Below are 16,998 nucleotides of genomic sequence, written 5' to 3'. Positions count from 1 at the left end.
AAGACTAAAGCCAAAAATAACACTAGACACACAAGACTTTTGGAGGTCAAAAGGAGGAGGACAAGAATAACATGATGGCCAAGGAGAATTATTTTTTTAAAGAAACAGGGAATCAAAAAGAAATAATGGTAACAGAGTAGGTAGAAACATCGAAGGGGGAGGTAAAGTTAGATATATTAAACGCATTCCTCATTAGTGAAGACTAAAGACTCCAGTTGTAGGCCCATTTATTCAATATAAGGGAGATAGGCAATATCCAAAAATACCTGTACAAATTAAACAGATGGGCTAAGAAATAGCAGATGGATTTTAACACAGGTAAATAAATGTAAGATAATGGCCTAGAATTTGTTAGAGCAAGGCATTCCGCGGATATTTTTCCTCACACTTCAGCTTGAAATTTTTGTGTAGCTAACAGCTGGAACTGTGAATGATAATAGCACGACAAGGTCAACAGGGCATCCGGGACCTTGATGAACGATGGGATTAACAGTCTATTTCCTTTAAACAATGAGATGTAAGGATTGAGAAGGAAATAGGGTGAATTAGAGTCAAATTAGATACCAAAACAGAAATAGAGAGGGAAAGAAAGATTGGATTAAGAGAGAGAAAAAAGAGACAGAAAGGAAAAGTAAGAAAGAATATTTTAAAATGTAAAATTTAAATAGAGGATGCAGGTATAAAATTAACTAGCCTTAAGCAAGATGACAGATAAGAATTTGTTCCCTACACAACAGTAGATAGGTCAGTCAAACAGGGTCCAACCAAAAATTACAGATGTGGCTTTCATTTATCTTTTCCAAAAGAAACCATGCAAATAACTGGTGAAGAATGTGATTGAAGGTTACTGGAACATACATTTAATCTGATGATTAAATACTATATGGGACGCAAAAGTTCCTGTGCTATTGGGACCTTTGGAAAAGCATCATTCAATCAAGCAGAGTCAGCATGGTTTTATGAAAGGGAAATCATGTTTGACAAATTTGCTGGAGTTTTTTGAGGATGTAACAAGCAGGGTGGATATGGGGGAACCAGTGGATATGGTGTATTTGGATTTCCAGAAGGTATTCGACAAGGTGCCACATAAAAGGTTACTGCACAAGACAAGAGCTCACAGGGTTGTGGATAATATATTAGCATGGATAGAAGATTGGCTAACTAACAGAAAACAAAGAGTCAGGATAAATGGGTCATTTTCCATTTGGCAAACAGTAACTAGTGCAGTGCTGCAGGGATCGGTACTGGGGCTTCAACTATTTACAATCTATTTTAATGACTTGGATGAAGGGTCAAGTATAATGTAGCCAAGTTTGCTGATGTTGCAAAGATGGATGGGAAAGCAAATTGTGAGGAGGATACAAAAAATCTGCAAAGGGATATAGACAGGCTAAGTGAGTGGGCAAAAATTTGGCAGATGGAGTATAATGTGGGAAAATGTGAGGTTATTCACTTTGGCAGAAAAATAGAAAAGCAAATTATAATCTAAATGGAGAAAAATTGCAAAGTGATGCAGTACAGAGGGATTTGGGGGTCCTTGTGCATGAAATACAAAAAGTTAGTATGCAGGTACAGCAAGTAATCAGGAAGGCAAATGGAATGTTGGCCTTTATTGCAAGGGGAATGGAGTATAAAAGCAGAGAAGTCCTGCTACAACTGTACAGGATATTAGTGAGGCCACACCTAGAGTACTGCATACAGTTTTGATCTCCGTATTTAAGGAAGAATATACTTGCATTGGAGGCAGTTCAGAGAAGGTTCACTAGGTTGATTCCGGAGATGAGGGGCTTGACTTATGAAGATAGGTTGAGTAGGTTGGGCCTATACTCAATGCAGTTCAGAAGAATGAGAGGTGATGTTATTGAAACATATAAGATAATGAGGGGGCTCGACAAGGTGGATGCGGAGAGGATATTTCCACTCATAGGGGAAACTAAAACTAGGGGAACCGGGCCCAATATTGGTGGCAGTCCCGCCCACAGCCACCGAGGTTCTGCCGGAAATGAAGATTTTTTTTGCCGATTCCTCCGGTCCTGCCCATCTGCTGCCCACATTCCACCTGCCGCAAGATTGGTCCATGCAGTTCCCCCGGCATGTCGGCCTGCTACCCGTCTATGCTGGAGGCTGGAAATCCATCTTTTTCCTCAACGAGGACTGCCTAAGATCGCCCTGCCGACCACCAGAAGGACTGCTGGGGAAAAGCTGGTCTGAGTTGGATGTGAGTTGGGCGATATGGAGATTCGCTCAGAGTGCTGCAGTGTTGCACTTCTCGTACATCGTTCACACCCTGCAGCATTATCAGTGGCACATAAATATTGAAGTGATGGACCTTAACCCGCCCAGAGAGAGTACTAGCGGCTAGACTTTACATTAGTTTTGCATCGCTACCACCTACTTAACGTCCATTTTAATACTGAGATGAGGTATACCACCCAGATATCGCCCATATCGCAAAAAAATGGAAACGAATGCCCATTTATCGCTCACTTATTGCCCAGCATTACTTTAGTTAACGACGAGAATTAATAATACCGCCCACCTATTTTTTTTTGCTGTAAATGTCAGGATAGCCAAAACTAACGCCCATAATATCACCAAGCGTTACTTTCAGCACCACGCCCACATATTGCTGAAAATATCGCTCGCCGAAAAACCGCTGAGAAAAAGTTGCTCTCACCTGAACTAAACCCAGCGGTATGGACGCCATTTTGTAAATTGGAGGTCGGTTCATATAAAAGGCTGCTTCAACTTCTGGGGAGTTTTGATGTACTGTGGATTCTTTTAAGGTGATTTGAACAGCTGAACAAACATCTTATCATGCTGTGGACGATGTGAATTTATTTTAGGTGTTTTAGTAGGTAAATTTATTGTTTGTGAACAATAGATATAATACTGCTTGTTAATGCAATGGGGCCTGTAATTTTTCAGCCTGTCTTGATGACTACACACATGCTGCAGTCTAGAGATGGCAGAAGGTATATTCAAGAGCATTATGTGGCCAATCAAAGAGGTGGCAGACTGCTGAAGAGGACGAGAACCTACACCCCACGCACTTACAAGGAGAAGCGGTCTTACCTGAACTTGTCCGATATCACATGACTTAGGAGATTGCGCTTCCAGAAAGAGATTATCAGTGAGATATGCAGCCTGTCAGCATCATCAGGACCACACTGTCCGTTGAGGTGAAGGTCACTGCGGCACTTGCCTTCTTTGCATCGGGTTCCTTTCAGGCCTCAGCTAGCGACATTTGCGCTACATCTCAGCATGCCACACATTGCTGCATTCGACAGGTCACTGAAGCCCTGTACACACGCAGGATGGACTTTATCAGCTTCCCTATGACCAGGGAGGCACAGACTGAGAGGGCTCTAGGATTCTCCAGAATTGCAAACTTCCCCAAGGTACAGGGAGCAATAGACTGTATACATATCGCGATGCGGGCACCTTTTCAGGATGCAGAGGTTTTTCGGAATCGAGATTCCACTCCCTGAATGTGCAACTCATTGTCGACCACAAGCAAATTATAATGGCAGTAAATGCTAAATTTACTAGTCAGCCACAAGGTCAATGCTGGATGCTTGGTGACAAATGATATGGCCTCGCCACCTGGCTGATGACCCCCTGCATAACACCACGACAGAAGCCGAGAAGCGATGCAACAAGAGCCACATAGCCACACGCAATATCATCGAGAATACCATTGGAGTGCTTAAGCAACGCTTTAGATGCCTGGACCACTCAGGAGGTGAATTACAATACCACCCTGAGCAGGTAGCTCAATTTGTGGCAGTGTGCTGCATGCTGCACAACTTGGCTATCAGGAGGGGACAAGAATTGCCAGAAGGGACTGCCAGTCCACCTCAGGAGAGAGAGGAAGAGGAAGACAAGGAGGTGGACGCTGATCTCAGGGCAGACAATCAGGCTGACGATGAAACCATTCCCCTGTCCCCCTCTAGACCGCAGGAAAGGGCCTGTGATGGCTACATAGCTGCAAGACTCTTATGTCAGCAGCTCATAAATGAGCGCTTTGCTTGAAATAACATTGGTGGTATTTACAAAGCTGCAAGACTGTTGTGTCTGAAGCTCATACATGAATGGTGTGCATTACCTTGGTGACAGTTAAAGTTACAGTTGATTCAAGTTACGTTTAATTATCCCCTTTCATGTTAACGAATCACAAGTGTTTAACGGTACAGCTATCTGAGAAAATGTGCAACAATGTTATGTTGAATTTAAAAAAGTTAATAATAACATTTATATAAATTCATTATTATAACAACCAATTTATAACATTTATATCATTTATTAAATGCTTAACATTTTCAATAAGACTACTAACACAAATAACACAAATGCAAATAAAAATCTAGCCCCCTCCCCCCTTCCCCCAAACCTCCCAACATTTATTCACTAGCAACAAAAGCAACATCAAAACTGTCACAACGCCACCTCCTGCAGGAGGGCAGCATTTGTTTCGTCGGAGAATCTCTTCATTCGTTTTCGTCCTCCCAACTCCAATTCCTCTCCAACCTCACTGTCCTCACCCGCTTCCTCCAACTCCACATCGTGCTCTCTCGCTTCCTCCGTGCCTTCCATGTTATTAATTTTTTTCCCGATATTTCTGTGTCAACAAACTAAATACTGCTCTAATTTATTATTCCACCTCACAAAAACCGTTCCAAACTCCCACAACAGCCAAACAAACCACAAAGAACCTGACAACAGAATCACACATGCTTCCTCTTCCTCTCTGCTCTCTCTCTCTCTCCTCTTCTGCACATGTATTGATGACCCCTGACCTCCTGAAAAGCTGCAAATGACCGTTGTTATGGCGTTGCTATGGATGGCGACATTTTACGACAGAAGAAAAAAAAATTACCGCTAACGCCCATTTCACATCGCTCCCGCTAACGCCCATTTTATAAAGTAGAAACTAGGGGTTTTGAAAATGGACGATAATCCGGCAATCTCGAAACCCATAATAAATGCAACACTGGAAATAACGGCCATTTTTGGGCGATCTGTACAATAATGGAAAGGCTAGCCCCAGATATGTTATTCCTTCTGACCCCGTTGAAGGGAAGGTGTGTTAGAGGAAGCGGCAATGAGTTGCAGAAGATGGTGAGGGCTCAATGGATATGCCCTTCAAGAGTTCGGACATCATTTCATGCAGAACCTATTTAGTGACTGATTTGACTGCACAGATGGTATGAGCTTATGCCAGAGTTATTGGCCCAGAAATTCCGGCCCTACAGGTCCGTATGGAGTTTCTATGGACCTGGGAAGGCATCGCAAAAGCTGTTTTTCAGCGCACAATGCGCATGCGCTGAAAACCGGCTTTTCCGATAGCTTGACAGATCCACCGCATCTCGGGAGCGAGGACATTTGCATGGGCAAGATTGCAGTATTTACCCATATCTTGCCCAGCAAATGTCCTCAAAACTCTTGCACCTGATAAAAGCAGGTGCATAGCCTACTTTTACGGGCATAAGAGTCAAAACACACTTAAAACATAAAAATAAAATTAAAAATACACATTTTATATTTACAATCTCTGCTCACTACGTTAAATTTATTTTAAACCATAATTAAAAAATTTTTTTTAAAGACTTGGAAAAAAAAATTTCTCTACGATATTTATTAACTTTAATTTCAATTAATTTTAATTATGTGAGGTGTGTTTATTATTTTTTTAATTGGTGTTATTGTGTTTGGGATTTTATCCCAATTAATAACAATGAGAACTCGTAGATATTTTATCTCACGTGACTGCATCTGCTGTGTGGGAACCTCGAGGACGGGAGCGCGCTTTGCAGCGCGGGAAGAGAAGGCCTCCCCAGTGGAATCTCATGCACCTCCGGGACCACCAGGTACTTTCGGAAGAATTCTCTGGTCGGAAGCAATTGCCTGCGGGAAGCCTCCGACCAGAATTTCAGGGCCGTTATGCGAAAGTGATAAGATGTCAAGCAATGGCACACAGCTGCAACTGATAACGTCATGACATGAGGTGTATAAGAGGGAAAATACATATAATGGACTGCAATGTGTCTGAGGACCATCTCATCTCAGGGGTGGCACTCCGCCATGTTTGGCGTCATAAAAAGTGGCTTGACCTGCAAGCATTAATGTGTGCCTTGCAAGTGCTTCAAGTAACTTTCATTGAATGGCAGCCTTTCTGCATTGGTCACCCTTACTTGGTGTGCCACGATGTCTTGATGACAGGACCCATTATACAGTGCAATCATATGTGGAACGCAATAGATTCCTGATGCAGCAGAACACCTGATGGACAGCTGTATGTTTCTCACAAGGCATCACATATTACGTGGAAATGAGACACTGACCAAGTGAGGGCGAACATTGTGACTCTATTTAAAAGTGCATATTTACAAAAGTGACATAACCGTATATAACCGTATAGAATCTACGAATATCTCGACCACCAACACCCACCCCTCTATCTGCTACCACCATTTCTTCCCCCTCCCCCCTGATGTGAGGCCCATCGTCCTCTTCTTTGCCTCGCCTTGAAGACGGCGTCCCTCATCCCTCCCCCTCCCCGCCTCTGTTTGAGCAGGTTGTGCAGGAGGGCAGCCGGAGTTTTGCAGACATGTACATCTTGGAGAGAAGGTAGGAGGCATCACTGAAGGCACCGGCATCTGTGGCTCCTATGGATAAGTGTTCCTTGAGGTTGTGGGGTCGGGGGCTTGCACTACATGCCGAGAAGCCATCGCCTGTCTCATCGCCACAGCAGACTGGGTGTTGTGATCCACCGCACTAATGAGCCGGTCCATATGGTCTGAATGATGCTAAGCGAGGGATTCGATGCTGGCACCTATCCCAGCCATGGTCTGGAGCAGCTGTTGACCTAGGTCGAAGCTCGTCCTCAATAGCTGCACCATCTCATGAATTGCTGTGAGCCGTCCTGCAACCTCAGCAGCTTGTTGGGTCATTGTGGGTTGACATGCCCTGGTTGAGTCAGCTCCACGGCCTCTGCGTCTGGCAGCGCTTGGAGGTGTTACATCCGGTTCAAAGCCCATGAATTCTGAGCCTGACTCTGAGGTTCTCCGCTCAGGTGGCACACATGGCAGGAGGTTGGTGTCCTCCTCTTCCAGCTCCTTGACCTCAAGGGGTTCAAACACAGGCCCTTCTCCCTCCTCTCTCTCCTCTTCTTCATGACTCTGGGTGGCGGAGGTGGGAGCGGTGGAAATGGGTGATCATGTGGCGGGGGGGGGGGGGGGGGAATGTGGAGGAAGGAGCCCATATCTTGGGCTGGGGACAACGTTAGGGTGAGAGATGCTGGGTTACACTCCTCCTTTGAGTGATCGAGGTGTGCATTGATCGGTGCTGTCTGACTCACCATCTGCAAGTAGAGGACAACATCTCAGTCTATAGCGGGGGGGCTAGGTAAAGCTGACATGTGAGCCATCTCATCTCACATTGTGCCATCAAGGCGTTCCATCGTTACATGGGCACACCAATAATGAGCGACAAACTGTGCATTTAAACACATTTGGCTTGTCATTGCATGACCTTTCATGCCATGAGCATTACTCACACCGGAGATTATTATAACCTTACCATGCTCCAGCATAGGATCTGCATCACCCTTTGTGGTTGCATGGCGGCGATCACCCACCAATGCCAAGGCACGCTCCTCCAGGCTGCTTAACTCTATCACCTCTGCTGGGCCCCCTCCCATGGCACTGAGGCTTGCTGCTTTGGAAGTATTTTTCTTCTGCAGAAAGAAACGTTGAAACCTTTACCCCCTTTGCTCACGCCACCCCCCCCCCCCAGCACCTCCCCCCCCTCACACACACATCTGGGGCATAACCTGTTGCGGTTGTATGGGACGGGTCTCATAAATGTTTACTCACTCTTGCTAACGCCACTACGTCATTCCAACGTTTCCTATGCTGGTCTCCATCTCACTCAATGTTGCCCATTGAGAACACGGCCTCACCAATCTCCCTCCAGATGCATCTGTATTGGGGTGGTGGAGGTTTGCCACGACCATCCTGGGTGAGGTCGTTATACCTGCGCTCCACCTCCGATACAAGCTCCTCCAGTTCCTCATCATTAAATCATGGAGCTCTGGGCCTGGTTTTAACAGTCTTCTTTGAAGCTTTTTTTGCACTCATGATAAATCACTTAACGAAAATGAAAAGTTTGTAGCTCTGTGTCTCCTACACTCTCCCCTAGACAACTGGCAGGTGCAAGAGAGCGTTCACCATTTAAGCACATGCACAGATGTCCCAGCAGCCTCAAACGCAGCAAAAATGACTTGATGTGCTGAAAGAACTACAAAAAAAACCAGATCTTGCGCATGCGCGGTGCGACACCTCCAAAGTTCTCCGATTTGGGAGGTCTGCACCTCACGCCCACTGATGCCGCCGCCCGCCGACTCCCGCTGCCTGCCGCTGCCGCCCACACTACCGAGCCAAAAATGGATCCCGGCGGGACCCAGCGGCAACGGGCGACAAAAAGGTAGGTGCTGCACGGGAACCACTGAAAAATGGGCGGGCCTTGCAGCTCATCAAAATAGGGGCCACAGTCTCAGAATAAGGGGCTGCCCATTTAAAACTGAGATGAGGAGCAATTTCTTCTCTCAGAGGGTTGTAAATCTATGGAATCCTCTGCCCCAGAGAGCTGTGGAGGCTGGGTCATTGAATATATTTAAGGCACAGATAGACAGATTTTTGAGCTATAAGGGAATGGGGAGCGGGCAGGGAAGTGGAGCTATTAAATGGTGAAGCAGGCCTGAGGGGCCAAATGGCCTACTCCTGCTCCTGTATCTTATGTTCTTGTGTTCTTATGTTCTTATTGTTAGGGGGTGATGTTGTCTGTGGAGGGCAGCAAACCAGGGTTGACGAATGGAGATGGATAAATATTGTTAAGTTTGAACAATTACTTTTCACAGTTTGAAAGCACTGATGCAGAACTTTCCCTCAGAATGTTAAATACCATGGGACAGAGGTTGTCACGGGATAAATTGTGTATGGTCTGTCAAAGTATTTCGACTTGATGGGTGGTTTCGTCTGATTTCATTCCGTATTATGTAATGGCCCATCTCTGCAACAGTTTCACAGGTCGTGTACCTCTACCAGCAGCAATGATAGACATTCAATACTCTCATACCTTTTTCACATCTTTAATATTTTCATTGTTGATAATGTTAATACAGGTCACTCCAAGCAGAGACTATACTTTTCATGATGGACAGAGTCTAATATCATCTCATTTGTTTTTATTTGTAATCTCTTGCATCCAGTTAATTGGACCAATTTTCTAATGTGAGTTGTCACATTTTAATCCGGATATGAGCAGAATAGGTACTGGTCTCTATACTACAATTTCACCACCTCTTTTTTTCCTGGAATGATGCTTGATCTTACCATTCTATACTCAAACACAATAATGCAAGAAATATTTTCCATATATAGAAATTTGTTGTGGGTAATTGTGGATTTCTTCCCAAGTACTGGGTCTGAAAATTTAGGCATCTCAGTTCAGTTGTGTCAAAGCTATTAAATGATCACTTAAGTAAGATGAAAGATAAAAATTTGTTCCCTAAAGTATAATAGATTTCTTGTTAAATCTACATATGAAAATACTGCAGTACAATCCAAATGAATAACTTTAACTGACAAATGTTCATTTAAATATTTCTAGATGTATATTAATACAGTGCCTGTGGTTTAAAGTTTAACGTTGATGTCCATTTTTATTCAGAATTAAATTTCTGAAAAAGTTATTGTACTTATCTTTATTTATTTCCAAATGTGACATACAGTCATTTATTAAACTTGGCAACACATCAGTTAATCATTGATAAGCTAATCTTGTTGATTTGCTGCCTGACACGCACATGCATTCTCTGATCAATAATAAACTTCAAAAAAATCTGGATTTGATGAGTTTTTAATATTTACAGTATTACCAATAAGTATCCTCTGAAATATTTTCAAAAATGGTGACTTTTAAACACTGTTGTAGGAATTAGATTGTTGTAGGAATTAGGCACCTGCTGAATATATATATAAAACACTAGGCATTAGGCACCTGCTGAATATATCTAAACTCATATAAGTTTAATACGGACACATATAAAATGGCTGCCCAAGCATGCTGGGAACCCCGGTAGTCAAGTAATGAACTGGGACTGACCGAGCAATGACCCTGTGAGGCCCACTACCAGGAATGCTTTGGATACAAGATAAGAATAATGAACTAGTAATTTCCCGAGGAAGAGAGAGATAAGGAGAGAACCTATCTCCTATAACAAGGTCATTAATCAGCCCGAGCTGACAAAACTGAACATGCAGTTCCTGAGGTATCAGGGGAATTCTATTGGGTTAAAAGAACCTATATGTAATCTATAATCGTTATGATTGGGTTGTGTCCCACCGTAATGGGCTGAGTAACTGTAGTAAACTGTTGTGAAACATATAAAAATCCATGAAACCCTTTGTTCGGTGGAGAGAAGCCTGGATCCAGTCCTGAGACTTCCTCCCCGCTGAGCATTAATAAAGGCCGCATTGGCATTGGAACCGACTCTGAGTGTTGAGTGATTCTTCAAAGAAAACATTCACGCTAACAAACACCACTTCACAATTGTTGGACTTGGATGGCCCTGTTATTCCCAACCTATTGTGATTTGGTGCTCAGCCAAACTATATTTTTTGAAGGTCCGTCATGACATATGATTTCCTCCATTAGTTACAAAAGTTTTGAATCATGTTTTATGACAAACCCTGTAGACAGTATCTCCCATTCGTGCCCAGAAAACAGAATTTTGCTATACTAGTATTTCCACTGTCAGTGCAATGAGTAAGTCAGCGTTTTAGTTCTTTATAGAACATCAGATGCCAAAGGTCTTTTGGCAAAATGTCTTCTGTATAGTGATATCCTCTGTATTGTGTGATTTCCCAAGGATAACATCTGTAGCCTTCTCAAATAAACAATCGCAATAGTCAAAGCTATTTTGTGTCACCAACTACAATTAAGAGGATGGAAGTATACTAATAGGTTATTGATCAAAGAAACACAATTAATAGTATGGATTAACTGAGGCCTTCAATCATATGTCTATGTAGTAATTATGTGATGTGGAATGTGGAATGGTTTAGTATTACAAGACAACAACGTGCATTTATATACTACATTTAACATAGAAAAATGTCCCAAGGTGTTTCACAGAAGTGGCATCTAACAAAAATAGATGCCGAACCAAAAAGGGAGATATTAGGAGTGGTGACCAAGAGCTTGGTCAAAAAGGATCATAAAGGAGAGGTCTGAAGACATGGCTGCCAATGGAGTGGGGATGCATAAGTGGCCATAGATGGAGGAAAGGGTTCCCAAAGGGATGGAAGGCTGGAAGAGGTTACAGAGGTAGGAAGAGATTTAAACAAGAAGGTGATCATTTTGAATTTTGGGCATTGCCAGACCCAGAACCGATGTAGTTCAGTAACAACAGTAATGGGTGAACGGGACTTGGTGCGAGTTAGGATACAGGCAGTCGAGTTTTGGATGAACTCAAGTTTATTTAGGGTAGAAGAAGGGAGGCCAGCTAGGAGAGTGTTGGAATTGTCAAATCTAGAGGTAACAAAGGCATGGATGAGAGTTTCAGCAGCAGATGAGCTGAGGCAGGGGCGGTGTTGGACAATGTTATGGTGATGGAAGTAGGCAGTTGGTGATGGAGCGGGTATGTGGTCAGATGCTCATCTCAGGATCGGATGCTCATCAAGGTTGCGAATGGTCTGGTTCAGTCTCAGACAGTTACCAGGAAACACAGAGGTGATGGGTGAGCAGGTTTTGGTACAGGACAGGATATATTGTACATAAACACATATACACACATACACATAAACATACATACACAAACATACATTTTTTGAATGCTGCAGGCTATCTCCAAAAGATTAGCTATTCCTGGTAATTGTGTTACAAATGTCAGCTTGCATTTTTATACTTTTTTAATTCCATGGTAACAAAAAGTACTTTTACTTTTAGACCCATTTCCCATAATTTTATGAAGGTGTATTGATCAATTCAATTCTAACCTCACTATAATTTATTAACTTCTTGAAATACAATTCTAATTTTATTGGCGACAGCTAGTTGTATGTTGGTAGCTAAATGTTTATGTAAATATTTTCATTTCATTTTTTTTTTAAGATGTGGGATTAACAAAGTAGTTGTTCCAATGCAGCTTCATTGATGATTTAGGGTTAGCATGAATTACAGAATTATTGTACAGCTCAGTCACAGTCTGCAAACAACTATAGATACCAACCATGTCTGAACACCAATCACCACTGTCCTTACTGGCCTACAGTGGTTCCAAGACCCCCAAGTTCTCAAATTTAAAATACTCACCTTGGTTTTTAAGTACCTTCATGACCTCATCCCTCCCTACCTCAGTAACCTCCTGCAACCCTACTATTCCCCCAGAACAAATTTTTCCTCCAACTCTGAACTCTTCTGCATTCAAAAGAACATAAGAAATAGGAGCAGGAGTAGGCCATACAGCCCCTCGAGCCTGCTCCGCCATTTAATACAATCATGGCTGATCCGATCATGGACTCAGATCCACTTCCCTGCCCATAACCCCTTGATCCCTTATCGGTTAAGAAGCTGTCTATCTCTGTCTTAAATTTATTCAATGTCCCAGCTTTCACAGCTCTCTGAGGCAGCGAATTCCACAGATTTACAACCCTCTGAGAGAAGAAATTCCTCCTCATCTCAGTTTTAAATGTGCGGCCCCTTAGTCTAAGATTATGCCCCCTAGTTCTAGTCTCCCCCATCAGTGGAAACATCCTCACTGCATCCACCTTGTCAAGCCGCCTCCTAATCTTATACGTTCGATAAGATCACCTCTCATTCTCCTGAACTCCAATGAGTAGAGGCCCAACCTCCTCAACCTTTCCTCATAAGACAACCCCCTCATCTCCAGAATCAACCGTGTGAACCTTCTCTGAACTGCCTCCAAAGCAAGTATATCCTCACTTAAATATGGAAACCAAAATTGCACGCAGTATTCCAGGTGTGGCCTCACAAATACCCTGTACAACTGTTGCAAGACTTCCCTGCTTTTATAATCCATCCCCTTTGTAAAGGCCAAGATTCCATTGGCCTTCTTGATCACTTCCTGTACCTGAATACTAACCTTTTGTGTTTCATGCACAAGTACCCCCAGGTCCTGCTGTACTGCAGCACTTTGCAATTTTTCTTCCTTTAAATAATAACTTGCTCTTTGATTTTTTTTCTGCCAAAGTGCATGACCTCACACTTTCCAACATTATACTCCATCTGCCAAATTTTTGTCCACTCACTTAGCCTGTCTATGTCTTTTTGCAAATTTTTTGAGTCCTCCTCACTCATTGCTTTTCCTCCCATCTTTGTATCATCAGCAAATTTGGTTACGTTACACTCGGTCCTTTCTTCCAAGTCATTAATATAGATTGTAAATAGTTGGGGTCCCAGCACTGATCCCTGCGGCACTCCACTAGTTACTGATTGCCAGCCCGAGAATGAACCATTTATCCCGACTCTCTGTTTTCTGTTCATTAGCCAATCCTCTATCCATGCTAATATATTACCCCCAACCCCGTGAACTTTTATCTTGTGCAGTAATCTTTTATGTGGCACCTTGTCAAATGCCTTCTGGAAGTCCAAATACACCACATCCACTGGTTCCCCTTTATCCACCCTGTTTGTTACATCCTCAAAGAATTCCAGCAAATTTGTCAAACATGGCTTCCCCTTCATAAATCCATGCTGACTCTGCCTGACTGAATTTTGCTTTTCCAAATGTCCTGCTACTGCTTCTTTAATAATGGACTCCAACATTTCCCCCACCACAGGTGTTAGGCTAACTGGTCTATAGATCCCTGCTTTTTGTCTGCCTCCTTTTTTAAATAGGTGTGTTACAATTGCAGTTTTCCAATCTGCTGGAACCTCCGCAGAATCCAAAGAATTTTGGTAAATTACAACCGCCTCCCTTCTCCTCACTTTTGCAGCCTGTACCTATACTTGAGAAATCCAACTCTAAACCTCGTCACCTCTCTCTCCTTAAAACCCACCTCTTTGACCAAGCTTTTTGTTGCCTTTCATAATATCATTTCCTTTGGCTGGGCGTCCATTCCGTCTGGCTGCACCTATATAAAAGTATCTTCGGATGTTTTTCTACTTTAAAAGGCACTATATAAATGGAAATTCCTATATTACAACAATGACTACACTCCAAAAGTACTTCTTGATTGTAAAGTGCTTTGAGATGTCCGGTGGTCATGAAAGGCGCTATATAAATACAAGACTTTCTTTAAAATTGAAGACGATTATTTCCTTCTTTAGTTTCCAACTATGGCTCTATACACTTATTCACGATTTTATCTGCCCTATACTTGATCAACAATACAAATAAATATTTAGTATAAACTCCTATATCCCAGCGTCATGTTTATTGCAATATTGAAACGATTAACGAATACATATATATCATTGGGTTGGAGTCTGCCCGAAGAGTGGTGCAGTGCACATTGCTGTAAGGCATCCATCAGTTCATATTTTAGTACCGTTTATCAACCAGCCAGATGTTTAGAAATGTAAACAGCACAGTAATCATTCCAGGTCTGCGCATGGGCACACTTTAGATCCCGGGTGTGGGTTTAGCAGCAACTTGGGACAACGGGAGTTAAAGAGGAGTTAACTCCGGGGGCTGAGTGACGCAGCGAGCCGGTCCGGTCAGTTTCACTGTCAGTTTCCTTGCTGCAACCGCACTGTCCTCATCTCCAGCCATGTGCACGGCGGAGGAGGTGTTAAACTAACCATGCATCACAGCAACGTCTCGGACAACGCCACAGCCTCCGGAGCACCGTCCCCTCCAAAGGCGATGGACGAACTGATAGTCACCTCCGCCTTTGGCACCATTCTCTCGTTCATGTATGTGACCGGCGTGACTGGCAATATCTACACCCTGGTGGTGATGTGCCACTCCATGAGGTCCGCCGCCTCCATGTACGTCTCCATCGTCAACCTGGCGCTGGCCGACCTGCTCTACCTCTCCACCATCCCCTTCATCGTCTGCACCTACTTCCTCAAGACCTGGTACTTCGGGGACCTGGGCTGCCGGATCCTGCTGAGCCTCGATCTGCTGACCATGCACGCCAGCATCTTCACCCTCACCGTCATGTGCACCGAGCGCTACATGGCCGTGGTCAAGCCGCTGGATACGATGAAACGCTCCAAGGGTTACAGGAAGGTGACCGCCGGGGCGGTGTGGCTGCTCAGCCTGCTCCTCACCCTGCCGGTGATGAGCATGGTCAACCTGCAGGAGATCAGGCGGGACAACGGCAGCATCAAGCGGATGTGTGCCCCAACTTGGAGTCGGCAATCTTACACCATTTATCTGACCATACTTTTCAGCACCAGTATCGTGGCGCCGGGGCTGATCATCGGCTACCTGTATACCCAGTTGGCACGGACCTACCTGGAATCCCAGAAGAGCACCCTGGCCAAGAGGGAGAACAGACGGTCGTCCAAACAGAGAGTGGTCCTCATGATCTTCAGCATTGTCGTGGTCTTCTGGGCATGCTTCTTGCCTTTCTGGGTCTGGCAACTCGTCCGACTCTATTGCAAGCCTTTGAACCTGACACTGCAGACAATAACTTGCATCAACTATTTGATGACCTGCTTGACCTACAGTAACAGTTGCATTAACCCTTTCTTGTACACCCTGCTGACCAAGAACTACAAAGAATACCTGAAAAACAGGCACAGAAATTTTAAGCGATCAGGATCCACATCCTTTAAAAGAAACGCCAATCTACGGCCGTCCATAAAATCCATCTCCTCCTGTAACCAGTACAGCAACTCGACCGAATCAGTCGGCATGGTTGACTTAAAAGGGTCGAAATGACAGGATTCGTATTTAAATGGCAAGCTGCTCAGGTATTCAGGTAGGCAACCAGCTTTAAATGAACTTCAGGCATGTTTACAGTACAGTTCGCAGGCGGTCGCGAGTTTCGGAAATTCTAGGCAATACATACAAAAAAGGCAGCAGAGTTTGCTGATTATTTTTCTAAGCATTTCTGTTGCTCTATTGAGAGAGTTAACTCAAAAGGTCATATGGGTGTTTGATAACACTTGATGCGGTTTGTGATTTAAACATTTTTTGGACAGAGGAAACCATGATTACATTTGAATCGAGATGCTTTTTAGTGTAACTCATACAACATCCCAGTACACTGATACTTCCATGGAAATCTCGAATGCACTTGTTCGTTAAAACGTGTCCGTCTTTATTGAATTAAAGCAATGAAAAATAATGAAAGAAAATCCCACCTTGGGTATATTTTTCTTTGACATTGACTTTTACTGCACTCAATATCGAGGCTGCATCGGGTGATGTCCTTAAATAATCACATTGAAATGTCACATTTCCTGGATCAACGGGAAAAATTGCATCAGTTGGATAGTTTAAAATTTCATCTGCCAAAGAAACTAAAAGTCAGACAAAATACAAATTTTCCAACTTGATTGCAAACAAATTTTCATTGCTTCTAATCGGCACAAATATGGAAGCATCATCATAGGCAGTCCCTCGGAATCGAGGAAGACTTGCTTCCATTCTTAAAATAAGTCCAATACGAGAACCACAGTCCCTGTCACAGGTGGGACAGATAGTTGTTGAGGGAAAGGGTGGGTGGGACACGTTTGCCACCCGCTTTTTCCGCTGCCTGCGTTTGATTTCTGCACGCTCTCGGCAATGAGACTCGAGGTGCTCAACGCCCTCCTGGATGCATTTCATCCACTTAGGGCAGTCTTTGGCCAGAGACTCCCAGGTGTCAGTGGGGATGTTGCACTTTTTCAGAGAGGTTTTGAGGGTGTCCTTGTAACATTTCCTCTGCCCACTTTTGGCTCGTTTGCGGTGAAGGAGTTCCGAATAGAGCGCTTGCTTTGGGAGTCTCGTGTCTGGCATGCGAACGATGTGGCCTG

At 43.7% G+C, this 16,998-nt stretch overlaps 1 protein-coding gene across 1 annotated transcript; it reads left to right on the top strand.

Annotated features, from left to right (window-relative positions):
- Positions 1–14,830: 14,830 nt before the first annotated feature.
- Positions 14,831–15,919, top strand: LOC139227120 (urotensin-2 receptor). Its single transcript, XM_070858189.1, has one exon. It carries the CDS (start codon positions 14,831–14,833, stop codon positions 15,917–15,919), a length of 1,089 nt encoding a protein of 362 aa, XP_070714290.1.
- The last annotated feature ends 1,079 nt before the right edge of the window (positions 15,920–16,998 follow it).

This window comes from Pristiophorus japonicus, chromosome 16 (assembly GCF_044704955.1).
Source record: "Pristiophorus japonicus isolate sPriJap1 chromosome 16, sPriJap1.hap1, whole genome shotgun sequence".
Taxonomy (NCBI): Eukaryota; Metazoa; Chordata; class Chondrichthyes; family Pristiophoridae; genus Pristiophorus; species Pristiophorus japonicus.
The sequence above is the reverse complement of the archived record's forward strand: the minus strand, read 5'-3'. Positions and strand labels throughout refer to the sequence as shown.

Coding starts and splice junctions, on each gene's coding strand:
- LOC139227120 (XM_070858189.1), top strand. CDS start 14,831: ATGCATCACAGCAACGTCTCGGACAACGCCACAGCCTCCGGAGCACCG.